This window comes from Oncorhynchus tshawytscha, linkage group LG06 (genome assembly GCF_018296145.1).
Source record: "Oncorhynchus tshawytscha isolate Ot180627B linkage group LG06, Otsh_v2.0, whole genome shotgun sequence".
Classification (NCBI taxonomy): Eukaryota; Metazoa; Chordata; class Actinopteri; order Salmoniformes; family Salmonidae; genus Oncorhynchus; species Oncorhynchus tshawytscha.
The window spans coordinates 54,184,040-54,205,807 of NC_056434.1; the positions used below are offsets into that span (position 1 = coordinate 54,184,040).

Here is a 21,768-nt window from a genome sequence, read left to right on the forward strand (position 1 = left end):
GTGTCATCTGAGTAGAGGTGGACCAGAGAATCACCAGCAGCAAGAGTGACATCATTGATGTATACAGAGAAAAGAGTCGGCCTGAGAATTGAACCCTGTGGCACCCCCATAGAGACTGCTAGACAACAGGCCCTCTGATTTGACACACTGAAATCTGTCTGAGCAGTAGTTGGTGAACCAGGCGAGGCAGTCATTTGAGACACCAAGGTTGTGGAGTCTGCCGATAAGAATGCGGTGATTGACAGAGTTGAAAGCCTTGGCCCGATTGATGAAGACGGCTGCACAGTATTGTCTTTTATTGATGGCGGTTATGATATCGTTTAGGACCTTGAACGTGGCTGAGGTGCACCCAAGACCAGCTCGGAAACCAGATTACACAGCGGAGAAGGTACGGTGGGATTCGAAATGGTCGGTGATCTGTTTGTTAACTTGGCTTTCAAAGACCTTAGAAAGGCAGGGTAGGATAGATAAAGGTCTGCAACAGTTTGGGTCTAGAGTGTCTCCAGCTTTGAAGAGGGGGATGACCGCGGCAGCTTTCCAATCTTTGGGGATCTCAGATGATACGAAAGATAGGTTGAACAGGCTAGTAATAGGGGTTGCAACAACTGCGACGGATCATTTTAGGAAGAGATGTTCCAAATTGTCTAGTCCGGCTGATTTGTAGGGGTCCAGATTTTGCAACACTTTCAGAACATCAGCTATCTGGATTTGGGTGAAGGAGAAAAATGGGGGAGGTTTGAGCAGGTTGCTGTGGGGGATGCAGGGCTGTTGAACGGGGTAGGGGTAGCGAGGTGGAAAGCATGGCCAGCCGTAGAAAAATGCTTATTGAAATTCTCAATTATTGTGGATTTATCGGTGGTGACAGTGTTTCCTAGCCTCAGTGCAGTGGACAGCTGAGAGGAGGTGCTCTTATTCTCTATGGACTTTACAGTGTCCCAGAACTTTTTGGAGTTTGTGCTACAGGATGCAAATTTCTGTTTGAAAAAGCTAGCCTTTGCTTTCCTAACTGCCTGTGTATATTGGTTCCTAACTTGCCTGAAAAGTTGCATATCGCTGGGGCTATTCGATGCTAATGCGGTATGCCACAGGATGTTTTTGTGCTGGGCAAGGGCAGTCAGGTGTGTAGTGAACCAAGGGCTATATCTGTTCCTGGTTCTACCTTTTTGAATGGGGCATGCTTATTTAAGATGGTGAGGAAAGCAATTTGAAAGAAATCCAGGCATCCTCTACTGACGGAATGAGGTCAATATCCTTCCAGGATACCTGGACCAGGTCGATTAGAAAGGCCTGCCCGCTGAAGTGTTTTAGGGAATGTTTGACAGTGATGAGCCGTGGTCGTTTGACCTCAGGCCCATTACGGACGCAGGCAATGAGGCAGTGATCGCTGAGATCCTGGTTGAAGTCAGCAGAGGTGTATTTAGAGGGCAGGTTGGTCACAATGATATCTGTGAGGGTGCCCGTGTTTACGGATTTGGGGTTGTACCTGGTAGGTTCATTGATAAATTGTGTGAAATTGAGGGCATCTCGCTTAGATTGTAGGACGGCCGGGGTGTTATGCATGTCCCAGTGTAGGTCACCTAACAGAGCGAGCTCTGAAGATAGATGGGGGGCTATCAATTCACATATGGTGTCCAGGGTACAGCTGGGGGCAGAAAGTGGTCTATAACAAGCGGCAACGGTGAGAGACTTGTTTCTGGACAGGTGTGTTTTTAGAAGTAGAAGCTCGAATTGTTTGGGCACAGACCTGGATAGTATGACAGAACTATGCAGGTTATCTCTGCAGTAGATTGCAACTCCGCCCCCTTTGGCAGTTCTATCTTGTCGGAAAATGTTATAGTTAGGGATGGAAATTTCAGTATTTTTGGTGGCCTTCCTAAGCCAGGATTCTGACATGGCTAAGACATGTGGATTGGCAGAGTGTGCTAAAGCAGTGAGTAAAACAGACTTAGAGAGGAGGCTCCTAATGTTAACATGCATGAAACCAAGGCTTTTACGGTTACAGAAGTCAACAAATGAGAGCGCCTGGGGAATGGGAGTGGAGCTAGGCGATGCAGGGCCTGGATTAACCTCTACATCACCAGGAGAACATAGGATAAGGGTACGGCTAAAGACTATAAGAACTGGTCGTCTAGTGAATTCGGAACAGAGAGTAAACAGAGCAGGTTTCGGGACGTGGAAGAAGAGATTCAAGGCATAATGTACAGACAAGGGTATGGTAGGATGTGAATACAGTGGAGGTAAACCTAGGCATTGAGTGACGATGAGAGGGTTTTGTCTCTGGAGACATAATTTAGACCAGGTGAGGTCACCCCATGTGTGGTAGGTGAAACAAAAGGGCTAGCTAAGGCATATTGAGCAGGACTGGAGGCTCTACAGTGAAATAAGACAACAATCACTAACCAAAACAGCAATGGACAAGACATATTGACATTGGGGAGAGGCATGCGTAGCCGAGTGATCATAGGAACCAGTGGGTAGCTTGGCGATTTGGAGACACGGCGATTCAGACAGCTAGCGGGCCTGGGCTAGCAGAAGGGCCTAAGGGGGACGTTCCGACGGAAGAAGTCTGTTGTAGCCCCCTGGGACGGTTATGTCGGCAGACCAGTCATGTTGGATCGGCAGGGCTCCGTGTAGGCAGTCAAAGGGTCCAGGCCAATTGGCAAAATATGTATTGTAGCCCAAGGAGTGGCTGATGGACCTCTTCAGCTAGCCAGGAGTTGGGCCTAGCACGAGGCTAGTTCCAGGCTCACTGGTGCTTGCTTCGGGACAGAGACGTTAGCCAAAGGGTAGCCACTCAGATAGCAGCTAGCTAGCTGCGATGATCCAGGTGAAAAGGTTCAGAGCATGCGATAGGAAACCGGAGATGTGGCGATAAAGCAGTCCTGTATGCTCTGGGTTGAATCGCGCTGTGCAGACTGGCAGGAGTTGACCGGGCTAAGGTTAGCTGATGACCACTAGCAGTGGCTAACTGACCACTAGCCAGTAGCTAGTTAGCTGGCTAGCTCCTGTTGGGGGTTCCGGTTCTAAGGTATATCTATACCACATTGGGTGAGGTGAGTTGCAGGAGAGTATGTTGAAACTGAGGTTAAAAATATAAAAAATATATACGAAGGACAAAAAAGATATATACACGGCACAAGACAAAGGCAAATACGTCTGAACTGCTACGCCATCTTGGATGGTCCATGACAATATGTGACCGACCGCCTTTATTTGGTCTTATGTAGCAACATTTGAAAATGTGTTTTGTTTTACATTGGATAAAAGCAGACACAGAGCTACAAAATGGTATATCATACACTACATTTTAGGAACAATGGGAAAGTAATTCTGCTTTGAAAGTTGCTAAACTTGTATCCCCACTTTTGAGAAAATGGCACTTGAATGTTTGGTACACCTACTGGAGAGCTCTTCTTTGTCAACACCCATTCAACATTGTTCACACCCTCTTAAGCCAGCCTCACCCATCTCTTTAAGATTCACATGTGAGGTCATGCTCTAAACAGTGAGTAGTGTAGTAAAGATTAAGACTAAAAGTGGTAAAAGTAATAGGCTACAAGGAAAGAATCATAAATCACGGGACGAGATGTTAAAAACTGTCCATTGTGCCAATAGATAGAATGCACCCACATGAGATTTGCCATGATGTTGACAGAGTGGCATGGGAGGTTTATTTCTTAGACTGGGTTAAGATGTCAATTTTGGGACACATCCTCAGTAGTGTGCCTTCGAATCAGTGGGTGTTTCGGCCTTTAATCACTAAACACCCTCATCAAAGGTGGCCAGCTAAAGGGTGCTCAAGCCTTAGCTTGTGTCCCATGCCCAATTAAGATGTCCCACGGGACTATGCAAGGCAGGGGCGTCCTCTTCCCTGAGCCAGCCCTACAGCTGACCGCATACCTCATATGCCCTCCTCAAGTCTGAATTGGGTTCTCAGGTGGGGGTGGGGGGTCATGAAGTTATAGCCCAGCAAGGGTCCTTCCGTTTGATCCAGATCCACTGGCTGCCTCTTTCAGCTGCTTGAGAAACTGCTCTGACCGTCTGCCGCAGAGCCTGTCCATGGATTCCAAGTTCTTTCAGCAACCTGATGGTGGAAGAAGCCACGAATCCTCTGCATCCTACTTCAACTGGCCTGACTTTTGCATTCCAGCCACGCTGAGTTGCATCTGCTGCCAACTCTGTGTAACGCAGTTTCTTACGCTCGTAGGCCTCTTCAACAGAGATTTCCCACGGGACTGTGAGCTCTATGATGTACACAGCCTTTCGTGAAGGGGACCAGAGTACCATGTCTGGCCTAAGGTTGGTAGAAGCAATCTCAGATGGAAAAATTAGTTGCTGGCCAATATCGACAAGCATCTTCCAGTCCCGGGCCATGGCTAGGTGTCCAGTTTCTGGCTTCGTAGGAGGATACTTGGGCCTTTTCTGTCCCTCCCGGATGAATGTTGTTGTTTTGACGGGATTGCTTGTTTTTGGAGGTAATGAATTGGTTGCACTCCTCTTGGTCTCAAGTGCTGCAGCCAGGCTCTTGAGGACCTGATTGTGCCTCCAGGTGTAGCGGCCTTGTGAGAGGCTGGTCTTGCAACCTGTCATTATATGCCTGAGAGTCGCTGGAGCTGGGCAGAGGGGACAGGTCGAGTCCTCGCCATACCATTGATGTAGATTTTTTGGTGATGGAAGCACATCATAAACAGCTCTTATGATGAAGCTGATGTTGCTTGCCTCCATTTGCCAAAGCTCACTCCAGTTGATCTTTCTCCTCTCCAGGCCTTCCCACCGCATCCATTGCCCTTGTTTAGCAAGAGAGACAGCCTTTGCACTTCTTGCAGTCTCCTCCTGTCTGCGCACCTCCTCGACCACCGGCTTCCTGCGTTCAGATGTTGTTGCCTTATGGAACGTTGGTTTGCTTGCTGCCAGGCCAAAGCCTCCTCTTCCATGCTGAATATTCCCCACAATGTCTTGGTGTCTCAGGGCTGATGTTGCTTGCTGCACAGCCTTGGATGATGTCCATTTCCGTCCAGTTTGTAGGGGAGGTGCAGCCTTGCTAATGGTCTGGTCTTTGGAGTCCTTCAATGTCATCTGAAGTCTTACTTTAGAGCACTTGTACTAATCCGTTAGACTTGTAAGAGGTAGTTCAAGGACCCCTTTGCCATAGAGGCCGATGTTACTCAGGCATCGTGGGACACCCAGCCATTTCTTCACGTATGAGGTAATGGTTCACTCCATCTTCTCCACTGTTGTTATTGGGACCTCATAGACGGTGAGTGGCCACATTACCCGGGGGAGAAGTCCAAACTGTAGGCACCAAAGCATGAGCCTCCCAGGCAGTAGGGTCTTGTTGATGTTCTTGCTTGATGGGTTGCTCAGACACCGTTGGTCACCATCGGGTCATCTCCAATGCAGAACCTCACATCTTTAAGCTGTCCCTTGACTATGGAGATGCTTCGAGATTTGCTTGGCTTGATTTTCATCCGGGCCCACTTGATGTTATCCTGCAGTTTTGCAAGTAGCCGCCTGGTGCATGCTGCAGTGGTGGACAGTGTAGTCATGTCATCCATGTATGCTCGGATAGGTGGGAGACGGAGCCCTTCCTTAGTTCTCTCACCGCCAACCACCCATCTCGATGCCCTGATGATGACTTCCATGGCCATAGTGAAGGCCAGAGGAGAAATTGTACAGCCTGCCATTATGCCTACTTCCAAGCGCTGCCATGTTGTTGTGAAGTCAGGTGTTGTGAAACACAATTGCAGGTCTTGGAAATAGGCCTTTACCAGTGTAGTGATGGGTTCTGGTACGTGGAAAATGTTGAAGGATTCCCAGAGGAGTTCATGGGGAACTGAGCCAAAGGCATTGGCCAGGTCGAGGAAGATGACATAGAGGTCTCTCTTGTCTTTCTTAGCTGTTTGGATCTGGTGCCAAATCATACTAGTATGTTCCAGGCAACCAGAGAAACCAGGAATGCCTGCTTTCTGTACAGATTTAAAGAAAAATTCCAACCTAACAGAAAGTGTCCCGATAAAAATATTTTATAATTATTAGATGATGCTTACCCAGACACACTTGTCTAAATTGATGGTCATGTGAAAGAAATGCTATAACCCCCAGCCACATTCTGCTAAGTGGGTGGACGTGTCTCTACAGAAGGTACAAACGGTACAGCGAAATTGTAGCAATATCAGAAACAGATAGTGTCAATATAAAGAAAATAATATACAGTATGTACAATAACAATATCAATAACAATATCAGTGATAGATGAGGTCGTATGCATACAATCACCCATTCAACACTGTTCACACCATGAGCAGCACGATTACATTTTATTTTGTAGCAGCAACGTACGACTGTGTTAGTAGAGAGTCATTTGAATAAAGGCACTACAAATATTGCTGATGACTAGTACCCCCAATGATGAACTGGTCCTTCGAACCACGCATGAACAACAGAATCTATATTTGGAGAGCCTGTTTCTGTCCTCCCCTTGACTAGCTGTGTCCAGTCCAGGTGGTGATTGTACAGGCAGATCATCTACGGGGGGAAGGATGCGTTGCGCAGCAGCTGAAACTTGGTCCCGACTGAGTTTGAAGACAGTACATAGGCATTCAGTGGCCCATTATCAGCAACCATCAATCCTGTGTTCCAATGGCACGTTGTGATAGCTAATCCAAGTTTATAATTTTAAAAAGCTAATTGATCATTAGAAAACCTTTCTGCAATTTTTTAGCACACCTGATTTAAGAAGCAATAAAAATGTCCATCTTTAGACTAGTTGAGTATCTGGAGTATCAGCATTTGAGGGTTCGATTACAGGCTCACAATGGCCAGAAACAAAGACCTTTCTTCTGAAACTCGTCAGTCTATTCTTGTTCTGAGAAATGAAGGCTATTCCATGCAAGAAATTGCCAAGAAACTGAAGATCTCGTACAATGCTGTGTACTACTCCCTTCACAGAACAGCGCAAACTGTCTCTAACCAGAATAGAAAGAGGAATGGGAGGCCCCGGTGCACAACTGAGCAAGAGGGCAAGTACAGTAGTGTCTAGTTTGAGAAACAGACCACCTCACAAGTCCTCAAGTGGCAGCTTCATTAAAAAGTACCCTCAAAACACCAGTCTCAACGTCAACAGTGAAGAGGCGACTCCGGGATGCTGGTCATCTAGGCAGAGTTACAAAGAAAAAGCCATATCTCAGACTGGCCAATAAAAATTAAATATTAAGTTGGGCAAAAAAACGCAGACATTGGACTCATCCCTGAGTCGCCTCTTCACTGTTGACGTTGAGACTGGTGGGGTCGAGACCCAGGGTCTCAAGCTTAATGACGAGTTTGGAGGGTACTATGGTGTTTAATGCTGAGCTGTAGTCAATGAATAGCTCTTACATAGGTATTCCTCTTGTCCAGATGGGATAGGGCAGTGTGCAGTGTGATGGCGATTGCATCATCTGTGGACCTATTTGGGCGGTAAGCAAATTGGAGTGTGTCTAGGGTATCAGGTAGGGTGGAGGTGATATTATCCATGACTAGTCTCTCAATGCACTTCATAATGACAGAAGTGAGTGCTACGGGGCGATAGTCATTTAGTTCAGTTACCTTAGCTTTCTTGGGAACAGGAACAATGGTGGCCATCTTGAAGAATGTTGAGACAGCAGACTGGTCTGCGCATGCTCTGAGGACGCGGCTAGGGATGCCGTCTGGGCCAGCAGCCTTGCGAGGGTTAACACGTTTAAATGTTTTACTCATGTCGGCCACGGAGAAGGAGAGCCCACAGTCTTTGGTAGCGGGCCGTGTAGGTGGCACTGTATTGTCCTCAAAGCGCACAAATAAGTTTGTTTAATAAACAAATTATACACATTTGGGCAGTCTTGATACAACATTTTGATCAGAAATGTATGGCAGGTGGAGGAGAGTCAGGTGTGTTCTACTGATGCTGAAAGACAAATTCCAGATACAAATATTTTGGCATTATTATACAATAGATAGCCGTAATGACCATCAGACACACCTGGCTAACTTGATGGGTCATGTAATCACCTGGCGAGTCTTTTGTTCAGACATGCTAGCTAAACAATTAAGCATAATCCTAATCCATGGAGGACTAGCAATACCAACCAATTGTCATAGCTAGCTAAAGTTAGCCAAATAAGTTCAATGTTAGCTAGTTAGCTAGCTAACATTAGGCTATAACTAGCAATGCAAATAGCATTCTGTGATAACATTACTACACAGATCATACCCGTAATGTTAGCTAGCAGGCCAGTCATCTAATGTCAGCTAGCTAGCTAACAGTAAGCTTTAACTTGGGATCTTTTGTTTAGACATGTAACGTAAACTCACGTAAACTAGTACATCGCCTTGGTCTGTACAATTGCCCTTATTTTAGCGCCCCAAAACGTAATACTTCCAGATCAACTGTAATGTCAATACCATTGTAAAGCTCAATTTCTCCCCTTTCCAACAAAATCAATTGCATGACCTAAACACTTTTCTGCATAATTCAAGCAGGCAATGAGCCCCGTCTGGTCTTTTTTTAAATGTCGGGTGGGGAAGCGAAACTAATGCGTGATAGTGAGAAGGACAATGTCGTATGGGAAAATGGTTTTTTTTCACTCTACCTGTCCAACTTATCACCTTATCGCCTCTAAAATGTAAATAAAACACCATAAAGAGTTTATATAATGTGTCATTACATACCTATTTGAAGGTTTGTGTCGAATTTGAACCGTGTTTTTGGGGCGGTGATAAAGTGATCTTAGAAGTAAACAGCGGCTTTGAGAATGATGATCGCATGCAATGATGACGAAAAAAATGACTAGGTTTCCCGCCTTACCCCCGTCACTGTCCATTTCTTGTTTTTAAACGATGAGAGAAGTGCTACACCTGGTGGAGAGAGATTGTAAGACAGAAATAGTTGCTTTATGCGTGCTGTACGTTACAACATGACACGTCAAGATGTAACGGAGGGTCAGTTTTTTCAACTTTTCTCCAATACTATAGAGCCATTACCATGTCGATCAACGCTTGAATAGAAACCTAGTTCACACCCCCGATTTTGACGTCACCACATTCGCTATAGTCCATTCGCTATAGTAGTAATTAGTTTTCTTTGTAGCCTCGTTTGAATGTCACGGTTACGCACATTTGTACGGAATGGGGTGAGTTTACGTTAGCTAGCTAGCTAGAAAATGAACCATAATCCCAATCCATAGAGTACTAGCAATACAAATCTGTTGTCATAGCTCGCTAAAGTTAACCAAATAGGTTCAATGTTAGCTAGTTAGCTAGCTAACATTAGGCTATAACTAGCAATGTGAAATAGCATTTTGAGTTAACATTACTACACACATCATAAACGTAATGTTAGCTAGCGAGCCAGCCATCTAATGTCAGCTAGCTAGCTAACAGTAAGCTTTAACTTGCAATAAAAACAATGTTCTGACAAAATTAGAAACATACAATATCTGAAATTGTAGCTAGACACTTACATGGATGAATGCTTCACGGCAGACTGCAACACCTTTCATTAAATAAGACGTCCTGTGTCATTTCCAGTCACTTCCAGTCACCAGTCACTCTGGTTCATACTGATTGTGTGCAATACCATAAGGATCATCTCAAGCTTTAGCCCACACCCAAGCTCTGACATATTGACGACTCCTCTCTGTCGCTGTCACATCTCTATCTTGTCTGTGTGTGTGTCTGTTTCTCCCATAGTTATTTTGCATACAACCTTCCCACAACGTTCTGGGAATGATGTAGGATATTTCCTTGGCTTTGGAATATTCTCAGCACATTTAAGTAACGTGACAAAATAAAGTTATTTTCTTGCTATTTAATTATTTTAACAGAATGTTTCTTAAAAGTTAAAACATGGTTACATGTAATTACATTTTTGGTAATGTTCTTGGAATTTTCTCCAACTGGTTAGACATTGGGAATGTCCTCAAGTAGTATCGAGAACATTAAGAAACAATGTTCTCCTGTGCGATTTTCAGCATGTTTCCTACAGGTTTCCTCGTGGTTCTATTTAAAGTCTTGTTCTCAAATTGTTCTGAGAACGTTAAGAAACATCCTTCTTCTGTGGGAATTCCAGTACTTCAGCATAATGTTTCCAACAGGTTTCCTCATGGTTCTATTTAAATCATGTTTTCAAAACGTTCAGATAGCATTATGAAACAACGTTCTTCTGTGGGAATTTCAGTATTTTCAGTTTTACCGGTCTGGAAACGTATGGCTTCATCCCAGAACCAATGGCAAACCAAAAACGTACTTTCCCTTAACTTCCAAGAAACCAAATGTGTTAGCTGGGTTCCCCTGTTTCCCTCGACTTTCCTCACTCCGGCGTTCACTAGATTGTGTTACCGTGGCGATGGGAGCTAAGCCTGTATTATGCACCTCTGTGGGGAGCCTCAAATTGCCTGCGGAGTATTGGAAACACATACACCCATGCACACACACAGCACTTGCATAGCCCTGGCGCAGAATTGGACACTTTGCGCTAAAGCTAACTGGGCCGTAATTGCTTTGACTGGGCCTTAATTTCATGTCATGGGACAGCGGGGGAATGTTTCTGAGAGTGACGTGTGTATGAGTATAGGAATGTGAAAGCATTTTTAACTGAAAGAGCCTACCCCAGCCTTATGCCTGTGTAGGTGTTAGTGTGTATGCGCATGTATGTGAGAGGGGAATTGTATTGTGTACGACATACAATTTTCAAAAAATGTGTGTGTGTGTGTGTCAAAGAGATTACCTGTGTGTGTGTGTGTGTGTGTGTGTGTGTGTGTGTGTGTGTGTGTGTGTGTGTGTGTGTGTGTGTGTGTGTGTGTGTGTGTGTGTGTGTGTAAAAGGAGGGTGTAATTTATGAAGTGTCAGTATACAGGGCTACTACCAAGTGCCAGGCTGTTAGGAGCTGTTCAGTGTGTAATAACGGACTGAGATGTAATCACACATATTTCCCTCTCAATTGATAAGACCATCTTGTCCTCTAAAGTCTTGTGAATAAATATACTGTTGTATTTGCTGAGTTGAGTACAGAAGTTCATTCACAGTGATCTGTGGAGATTCTCACTACAATAACTGTACTGTATACCGTTACACACTGACTATATTGTATTTGTTAACTATCTTCATTTTCAACTTATCTAGTAGTCTAGTAAATACACCTTGAATTAATTATTTATGGCATTGAGTTCAATTGCAAGCGATTGGGTTCTTGAAGTTAAAAAAAAATGACAGAAAGAATGTTCAGAAAGAGAATATAGTAAATTGAATGTTGATTGTTGTTGATAGGATTAATGGTATAACGGTTAATGATAACTACTGATAGATTTAATTCAAGAGTCTCTCTATATAATCCAACCCTTAATGGTGCCACCCTTAGATGAATTAGGATATGATAGAGACTTTTATTTTTTTTGCAGGTGGATCAAATTAATTCAATAAATTGAATCAATTAATTATTCCAGTAATTAATCAGTACATGATCTTGAATATCCATAGCCAAAGTCACAACACTGCTGAATGGCTTATTGCCTCAAGCTTTTGTCTGTGTTAGGCTATTGTGTTCAGTTGCCCTGTGTCACGACTTCTACCGAAGTCGGTCCCTCTCCTTGTTCGGGCGGAGTTCGGCGATCAACGTCACCGGTCTTTTAGCCATCGCCGATCCACTTTTCATTTTCCATTTGTTTTGTCTTTGTTTTCTACACACCTGGTTTCTATTCCCCAATTACATGTCCATTATATAACCCTCTGTTTCCCACATGTTAGTGTGCGTGTTTATTGACTGTTCATGGCGGTACTTGTCGGCTGGATATGTTTGCCGGGTTATGTATTTACTCCTGTTATTTTCGAGTAACCGGTAGTTCTCAGCAGTTTGAGTATTGTCTGTACACTGGTGCTGTCATGGAATTAAAAACCTTGTACACTCATTTCTGCTCTTCTGCGCCTGATTCACTGCACCAGGTTAACCATCGCCTGACACCCTGGCTGTCACGCCCTGACCTGAGATATCTCTGTTTTCTTTATATTTTGGTTAGGTCAGGGTGTGATTAGGGTGGGTACGCTAGTTTTTGCATTGTCTAGGGTTTTTGTAGGTCTAGGTGATTTGTATGTTTATAATGGCCTGATATGGCTCCCAATCAGAGGCAGCTGTTTATCGTTGTCTCTGATTGGGGATCCTATTTAGGTAGCAATTTCCCTTTGGTGTTTGTGGGATCTTGTTCTATGTTTAGAAGATCCCACCAAAAAGGGACCAAGCAGCGTGTTCAGGGGGAATGGACCTGGGAGGAGATCCTGGATGGAGCAGGACTGAAGGAGGAAATAGAGGCAGCGAAAGCGGAACGGCGACGTTACGAGGAGTTATACCAACGAGGTAGGCCACAGAAACCCCAAGAAAATTTTGGATAGGGGCAAATGGAGCAGTCGGCGGAGCCGAGGAGCGAACCAGAGCCCGTCAGGGAGTCGGATGAGGAGTTTGACGCAAGACTCCGGAGAGAGGTGCTAGCATTGAGAGCGCTGCAAGGCGGGTGTGCTGAGGTGTGTGTCATCAGCTCGGTATCGGTCCCATGCATCAGGTCTCCAATGCGCCTCCACAGTCCAGTACGTCCTGTGCCTCCTCTTCGCACTCGCCCTGAGGTGCGTGTCATCAGCCCGGTGCCACCTGTACCGGTCCCATGCATCAGGTCTCCAGTACACCTCCACAGTCCAGTACGTCCTGTGCCTACTCTCCGCACTTGCCCTGAGGTGTGTGTCATCATCCTGGTGCCACCTGTACCGGTCCCACGCATCAGGTCTCCAGTGCGCCTCCACAGTCCAGTACGTCCTGTGCCTACTCTCCGCACTTGCCCTGAGGTGTGTGTCATCATCCCGGTGCCACCTGTACCGGTCCCACGCATCAGGTCTCCAGTGCGCCTCCACAGTCCAGTACGTTCTGTGACTCCTCCCCGCACTCGCCCTGAGGTGCGTGTCATCAACCCGGTGCTAACAGTACCAGTCCCACGCATCAGGCCTCCAGTGCGCCTCCACAGTTCAGAGCTTCCGGCGACAGTTCCCGGTCCAGAGCTTCCGACGACAGTTCCCAGTCCAGAGCTTCCGGTGACAGTTCCCAGTCCGGAGCCTCCAAGTGGCGATCCCCAGTCCGGAGCCTCCAGCTACGGTCCCCAGTCTGGGGTCTCCAGCGAAGATCCCCAGTCCGGGGCCTCCAGCGATGGTCCCCAGTCCGAGATCTCCAGCGACGTTCCCCAGTCCGGGGCCTCCGGCGATGATCCACGGTCCGGTTCTACAAAGGCGGAGGGATCAGCGTAAAGAGGGGGAGAGGCATACAGAACCAGAGCCGCCACCGAGGGTAGATGCCCACCCAGACCCTCCCCTATAGGTTCAGGTTTGCGGCTGGGAGTTCGCACCTTTGGGGGGGGTACTGTCACGCCCTGACCTGATATATCTCTGTTTTCATTATATTTTGGTTAGGTCAGGGTGTGACTAGGGTGGGTACGCTAGTTTTTGTATTATCTAGGGGGTTGCATTGTCTAGGGTTTTTGTATGTCTAGGATTTTGTAGGTCTAGGTGATTTGCATGTTTTTATGGTGGCCTGGAAATGTTTCCCAACCAGAGGTAGCTGTTTATCGTTGTCTCTGATTGGGGATCATATTTAGGTAGCCATTTCCCTTTGGTGTTTGTGGGATCTTGTTCTATGTTTAGTTGCCTGCCTACACTATTCATATTAGCTTCACGGTTCGTTTTGTTGTTTTGTTAGTTTGTTCAGTGTTCATTCTTTTAATAAATTAGAATGTACGCATACGACACTGTGCCTTGGTCTCAGTCGTATAACTGGCTGTGTTCCATTCTCATCACTCCCTGTGGTCTCCAACGAAAGAAAGATTGTGTGACATGATGTCATTCCCTTGATGAAATAATCTCATGACAAGGCAGTCATCAATAAGAGCACCATTACACCGTGTCAAGGAGGGATGGAGGACTGAGAGTTAGCAGATTGTCACGGCATCAGAAGGGAGGAGGGCGGGAGGGATGGAGGAAGGAGGGAGGGATGGAGGAAGAAAAAGGTGTGGGAGGGAAGATAGGAGTGAGAGAGGATGGGAGTGAATGAAGGAAGGAGGGAGGAGGATGTCAGAGCAGCGGTGCAGAGATGACCCAAACATCAGTTGGCGCCACCTGGCTCCTCTCCTCTGAGCGTCTTTAGTCTCTTCTGTGTGCCCCCAGCCTGATGAAAACGTTGCATTTAGTAATTTGTTGGAGAGCATTGTATCTTATTTCTTTCATTACTTTTCTGTTCTGTACACATACAAGTTACTGGATGTGTGCACAACATTTCCTAACAAGCCCCATTCCACTTCAAACATAGAATAGCCCATTTTCACTGAAGGCTCACGTCTGTCACTAACACTCTATGCCTCTCTCTCTCTCTCTCTCTCTCTCTCTCTCTCTCTCTCTCTCTCTCTCTCTCTCTCACCTCGCTTTCTTTTCCAATGTCTCTCTAATCGCTCGCTCTTTCTCTCTCTGCTCTTCTCTCAGGTGTGATGCCAGAGCAGCGTCAGTTTAGGACTCAGTTTGTGTGTAGTGTCGTGGCGTCTCACGTCAGCCACCAGCCCTCCACCAGTCTCAGCTTCGTCTGGATTGCTCCTCCACCCAGCACCGGCTGTGTCAACTTCCTGTAAGTACTGTACCACAGTTGATAGGCCTTTTACACATATTTTTTTACCATAGAACAGCTTTATATAGGGCCGATAAAGACTTCAACTTGCCAAACAGACAGAATATTATTTTGTTGGTCAGGAAATAACTTTTAAATTGAGTTTGTGGAGTTTTAAAACAGTATAGAAACAAAAGGGTACATATCCTTAATATGAGAATCCATGAATGGAATCTATTAACTAATGTGTTCCTAAGGTGACCCGCTAACTACAGTGATCTGCTAGCCTCAGTAGCGGGATGGCCCATCTCTCTCCAGCCATATCCTCTCAGACAGGCAGAGAGGATTATCTTGATCCGACTGCATCATGTTGACAGGAAACAGGGAGGGGACAGAAAAGTGTGTGTCAGGATGTGTGAGTGTGTGTTTGACAGCAGGTAGTGTTTGTGTGTGTCCGTCCCTGGGCCTACTTGGCCTCACAATGGGACTGGTGCAGTGTGTGTTTGTTACCGTCCGCATCCTGTAGGGGGAGATGGAAAGGTCTCCATCCTTTGATTCAGCAATCTTGCTGTGTGTGTTTGGTCTAGTTTCCTCAAAGATTGTTCCACTATCCCCCTTCCTACTGGGACACACCTGCCATATAACAGCTCTGGAATTGTGTCCCAATGCCATACTGTTTTCTATGTAGTGCACTGCTTTTGACCAGGGCTCTGGTTAAAAGCAGTGCCTTATATACAGTAGGGATAGGGTGCCATTTGGGACACACATGGACTCTCTGTCAGACAGGAATGTATTTGCCGTTCTCTCTTGTAGCAATAGAGCCATGACAGCAGGGTGATCATATTTCTACTGGGACTCTTTTACTTTTGTCTCTATTACCTCATTATGGTGGGCAGTCTGAGGTACACTGCTGGTCAGGGACAGGGAGGAGTTGTGATTTAGCTGTCTAACTGTGTGCTCTGGACTCTGAGTGAAGTTAGAGGACTGGGCCATGATAGATGCAATCTGGAGTTAAAGAGCCAGTCCTGATGTCTTACTACCTACTTCAGTACCTCCAGTACCTACCTACTTCTACCTACCACCTGAGACCTGTGGACTAGCTGACATTTACTTATGCTTGATCGCACTCACTTCCTCTCTCTTTCTTTTCTTTCTCTCTTTCACAATGTTTCTATGACTCTCTCTTTCTCTCTCTTTCTTTCTCACTTTTTCTCTCGTGACTGTAAAACTCTCTCCATCTCTTTCTGTCTTCCTCAAGTTTTCCATCTGTTTCTGCAATGCTCTGGGAGAATTCGCCCTATTCTTGCCTGATTTTGAAAAAGGTAAAAGGTCATCGAGTAGCGGAGGCCAGGAGAGGAAATGTGGAAACAAATGAGCGTGTATTGAAGACTCTCTTTCTCCACTTGCGCGCCATCAGGCAATTTAATTTTACAGGGTTAAAAATAAATGTGTAATGTTATGAAAACAAATGTAGGTACGTAGTCGTGTAAGACATTTTATAGAGAAAAGGATAAGTAGTGTACCATTTCTAAATATCAACATCTAATTCAAAAGGGGTGTGGTAGATTTAAAATCCCTTAAGAGCACCGTGCCAGTGCTAGAGATGACAGGCGGGCTTGCAGGAGGCCCTCAGTGTATCACAATAGGGGCCCGGGCCCCAGCAGGATGACCTTATCAAAGTCAGACAGTCATACTCCAGCAGTCTCCGGACTGCTACACACACACTCAGCCACTTATCCCTCTGTCTGACCACTCAGCTCTCTCAGCACCAGACCCGGTTCCAGATTACAGCTCCTGTCGAAACCAGCACCGTGTGTCTCTGGCACGGGACAGCCAAGGTCTAGTGAGCCAAGTTGGGGCGAAGGCAGCAGGCAAGCCCCATGCTCCACAGGCTGGGGCCCAGGAAAAATCAGCTCATGTCCCAGGCCCCTGACTTGTCATTTCGGTTGATGTCATATCATCCGCTATAGCACTTCAGACAAAACAGTTTGGATCTGTTTTCTCAGTGTTCTTTTTTGGTGTCTTGGGTTCTCAATCCATTCCCATCAGAGTTTGGTGAATACAATTTTACTGGACCTATAATGCCTCAATTTGGTGCAAATATTCACCTCCACCCTTATCCCATATCCTGCACCATCCTGTCCACAAGTCACTGAATCACGCACACCTGTCCATTATTCCCACTGATTAGTATTTGTATATATGTGCCCTTTGGTTTTCATGGCCTTGTCGATTATTGTTCCAATGTCCGTTGGTGCGTGTGAGTACTTGTGCTGTGTGCTTTTGGCTTTCTTTTGGCTTTCGTGCAGATGATTATAGGTCTCGTCCCGTGTGTTAATCATTGTGCGCGTGTGTTATTTATTCAAGGTACTCCTCTTTCTTTTGCTTGGGTTTCAACCCTGCGTTTTGTGTACATGTTTGTTTGGTCTTAGTCCCTGTGCCCTTACACGGTATGTCGTAGTTTGGGTAAAGTAAAAACCCATATTACGCATTCCTGCGTCTGTCTCCCGGATCCTTCATACCGACGTGACATGTGTGAATTAAATACCTGTAATAGCCTAACCTGCGTCCTTCACAAGGCTAGAGCTGAGGTGCCTCTCCCATGCATTACTATGAAGCCAGTAACAGTTTAATGTGCGATATTGTATGAGTGTTCCTGGTGACAGATTGCCATCAGACAGACAGACTGAGTGATGTAGTGTTGTGACGTTACTGTGGAGGAAATTAGTTTGCTGTGTGGCTGTAAATTATACTGCTTAGTGAGAGGAGAGGCCTTGGAGACATGGAGAGGAAGCGAGGGAGAGAGAGAGAGGGCTCAAGACGGGGCAGTTATACTCACACAGAGTAGCCAGTCTGCAACCCAGTCTGCCCCAGACAACTGTGTGAATTAGTGTGTGCGTGTGTGCATACTCAGTGTGTAGGAAATGGTCCAGGGGGTATGTGTGTAGGTGTGTGCTTTCTCTAATATAAGATAAAATAAGGCAGGCAACAAAATCAGCCAGGTCACCCATGATACAAGTCAGTATTGGACATCCATCCATGTCTGAGGACATTGGGAGATGATGTAGAAACTGACCAATAGAGGCAACAGTGAGCGCTGTCGCATTCAAATCAAATCAAATCAAATCAAATGTATTTATATAGCCCTTCGTACATCAGCTGATATCTCAAAGTGCTGTACAGAAACCCAGCCTAAAACCCCAAACAGCAAGCAATGCAGATGTAGAAGCACGGTGGCTAGGAAAAACTCCCTAGAAAGGCCAAAACCTAGGAAGAAACCTAGAGAGGAACCAGGCTATGTGGGGTGGCCAGTCCTCTTCTGGCTGTGCCGGGTGGAGATTATAACAGAACATGGCCAAGATGTTCAAATGTTCATAAATGACCAGAATGGTCGAATAATAATAAGGCAGAACAGTTGAAACTGGAGCAGCAGCACAGTCAGGTGGAAGTTGAAACTGGAGCAGCAGCATGGCCAGGTGGACTGGGGACAGCAAGGAGTCATCATGTCAGGTAGTCCTGGGGCATGGTCCTAGGGCTCAGGTCAGTTGAAACTGGAACAGCAGCATGGCCAGGTGGACTGGGGACAGCAAGGAGTCATCATGTCAGGTAGTCCTGGGGCATGGTTCTAGGGCTCAGGTCCTCCGAGAGAGAGAAAGAAAGAGAGAAGGAGAGAATTAGAGAACGCACACTTAGATTCACACAGGACACCGAATAGGACAGGAGAAGTACTCCAGATATAACAAACTGACCCCAGCCCCCGACACATAAACTACTGCAGCATAAATACTGGAGGCTGAGACAGGAGGGGTCAGGAGACACTGTGGCCCCATCCGAGGACACCCCGGACAGGGCCAAACAGGAAGGATATAACCCCACCCACTTTGCCAAAGCACAGCCCCCACACCACTAGAGGGATATCTTCAACCACCAACTTACCATCCTGAGACAAGGCTGAGTATAGCCCACAAAGATCTCCGCCACGGCACAACCCAAGGGGGGGCGCCAACCCAGACAGGATGACCACAACAGTGAATCAACCCACTCAGGTGACGCACCCCCTCCAGGGACGGCATGAGAGAGCCCCAGTAAGCCAGTGACTCAGCCCCTGTAATAGGGTTAGAGGCAGAGAATCCCAGTGGAAAGAGGGGAACCGGCCAGGCAGAGACAGCAAGGGCGGTTCGTTGCTCCAGAGCCTTTCCGTTCACCTTCCCACTCCTGGGCCAGACTACACTCAATCATATGACCCACTGAAGAGATGAGTCTTCAGTAAAGACTTAAAGGTTGAGACCGAGTTTGCGTCTCTGACATGGGTAGGCAGACCGTTCCATAAAAATGGAGCTCTATAGGAGAAAGCCCTGCCTCCAGCTGTTTGCTTAGAAATTCTAGGGACAATTAGGAGGCCTGCGTCTTGTGACCGTAGCGTACGTGTAGGTATGTACGGCAGGACCAAATCAGAGAGATAGGTAGGAGCAAGCCCATGTAATGCTTTGTAGGTTAGCAGTAAAACCTTGAAATCAGCCCTTGCTTTGACAGGAAGCCAGTGTAGAGAGGCTAGCACTGGAGTAATATGATCAAATTTTTTGGTTCTAGTCAGGATTCTAGCAGCCGTATTTAGCACTAACTGAAGTTTATTTAGTGCTTTATCCGGGTAGCCGGAAAATAGAGCATTGCAGTAGTCTAACCTAGAAGTGACAAAAGCATGGATTAATTTTTCTGCATCATTTTTGGACAGAAAGTTTCAGATTTTTGCAATGTTACGTAGATGGAAAAAAGCTGTCCTCGAAATGGTCTTGATATGTTCTTCAAAAGAGAGATAAGGGTCCAGAGTAACGCCGAGGTCCTTCACAGTTTTATTTGAGACGACTGTACAACCATTAAGATTAATTGTCAGATTCAACAGAAGATCTCTTTGTTTCTTGGGACCTAGAACAAGCATCTCTGTTTTGTCCGAGTTTAATAGTAGAAAGTTTGCAGCCATCCACTTCCTAATGTCTGAAATACATGCTTCTAGAGAGGGCAATTTTGGGGCTTCACCATGTTTCATTGAAATGTACAGCTGTGTGTCATCCGCATAGCAGTGAAAGTTTACATTATGTTTTCGAATAATATCCCCAAGAGGTAAAATATATAGTGAAAACAATATAGTGGTCCTAAAACGGAACCTTGAGGAACACCGAAATTTACAGTTGATTTGTCAGAGGACAAACCATTCACAGAGACAAACTGATATCTTTCCGACAGATAAGATCTAAACCAGGCCAGAACATGTCCGTGTAGACCAATTTGGGTTTCCAATCTCTCCAAAAGAATGTGGTGATCGATGGTATCAAAAGCAGCACTAAGGTCTAGGAGCACGAGGACAGATGCAGAGCCTCGGTCCGATGCCGTTAAAATGTCATTTACCACCTTCACAAGTGCCGTCTCAGTGCTATGATGGGGTCTAAAACCAGACTGAAGCATTTCGTATACATTGTTTGTCTTCAGGAAGGCAGTGAGTTGCTGAGCAACAGCCTTCTCTAAAATTTTTGAGAGGAATGGAAGATTCGATATAGGCCGATAGTTTTTTATATTTTCTGGGTCAAGGTTTGGCTTTTTCAAGAGAGGCTTTATTACTGCCACTTTTAGTGAGTTTGGTACACATCCAGTGGATAGAGAGCCGTTTATTATGTTCAACATAGGAGGGCCAAGCACAGGAAGCAGCTCTTTCAGTAGTTTAGTTGGAATAGGGTCCAGTATGCAGCTTGAAGGTTTAGAGGCCATGATTATTTTCATCATTGTGTCAAGAGATATAGTACTAAAACACTTGAGCGTCTCTCTTGATCCTAGGTCCTGGCAGAGTTGTGCAGACTCAGGACAACTGAGGTTTGGAGGAATACGCAGGTTTAAAGAGGAGTCCGTAATTTGCTTTCTAATAATCATAATCTTTTCCTCAAAGAAGTTCATGAATTTATCACTGCTAAAGTGAAAGTCATCCTCTCTTGGGGAATGCTGCTTTTTAGTTAGCTTTGCGACAGTATCAAAAAGGAATTTCGGATTGTTCTTATTTTCCTCAATTAAGTTAGAAAAATAGGATGATCGAGCAGCAGTAAGGGCTCTTCGGTACTGCACGGTACCGTCCTTCCAAGCTAGTCGGAAGACTTCCAGTTTGGTGTGGCGCCATTTCCGTTCCAATTTTCTGGAAGCTTGCTTCAGAGCTCGGGTATTTTCTGTGTACCAGGGAGCTAGTTTCTTATGAGACATTTTTTTAGTTTTTAGGGGTGCAACTGCATCTAGGGTATTGCGCAAGGTTAAATTGAGATCCCAGTTAGGTGGTTAACTGATTTTTGTCCTCTGGCGTCCTTGGGTAGGCAGAGGGAGTCTGGAAGGGCATCAAGGAATCTTTGTGTTGTCTGTGAATTTATAGCACGACTTTTGATGTTCCTTGGTTGGGGTCTGAGCAGATTATTTGTTGCAATTGCAAACGTAATAAAATGGTGGTCCGATAGTCCAGGATTATGAGGAAAAACATTAAGATCCACCACATTTATTCCATGGGACAAAACTAGGTCCAGCGTATGACTGTGACAGTGAGTGGGTCCAGAGACATGTTGGACAAAACCCATTGAGTCGATGATGGCTCCGAAAGCCTTTTGGAGTGGGTCTTTGGACTTTTCCATGTGAATATTAAAGTCACCAAAGATTAGAATATTATCTGCTATGACTACAAGGTCCGATAGGAATTCAGGGAACTCAGTGAGAAACGCTGTATATGGCCCAGGAGGCCTGTAAACAGTAGCTATAAAAAGTGATTGAGTAGGCTGCATAGATTTCATGACTAGAAGCTCAAAAGAGGAAAACGTCATTTTTTTTTTTGTAAATTGAAATTTGCTATCGTAAATGTTAGCAACCCCTCCGCCTTTGCGGGATGCACGGGGATATGGTCACTAGTGTAGCCAGGAGGTGAGGCCTCATTTAAAACAGTAAATTCATCAGGCTTAAGCCATGTTTCAGTCAGGCCAATCACATCAAGATTATGATCAGTGATTAGTTCATTGACTATAATTGCCTTTGAAGTAAGGGATCTAACATTAAGTAGCCCTATTTTGAGATGTGAGGTATCATGATCTCTTTCAGTAATGACAGGAATGGAGGTG

General features: G+C 45.6%; 1 protein-coding gene across 1 annotated transcript in view; it reads left to right on the plus strand.

Moving 5' to 3' along the window:
* Positions 1 to 21,768, plus strand: part of LOC112232479 (reelin-like) — a 288,334-nt gene that overhangs the window by 91,813 nt on the left and 174,753 nt on the right. Inside the window, exon 3 of the mRNA XM_042323405.1 lies at positions 14,518 to 14,656. Coding sequence (XP_042179339.1) covers positions 14,518 to 14,656 — 139 coding nt within the window. The remainder of the gene's footprint in view (positions 1 to 14,517; positions 14,657 to 21,768) is intronic.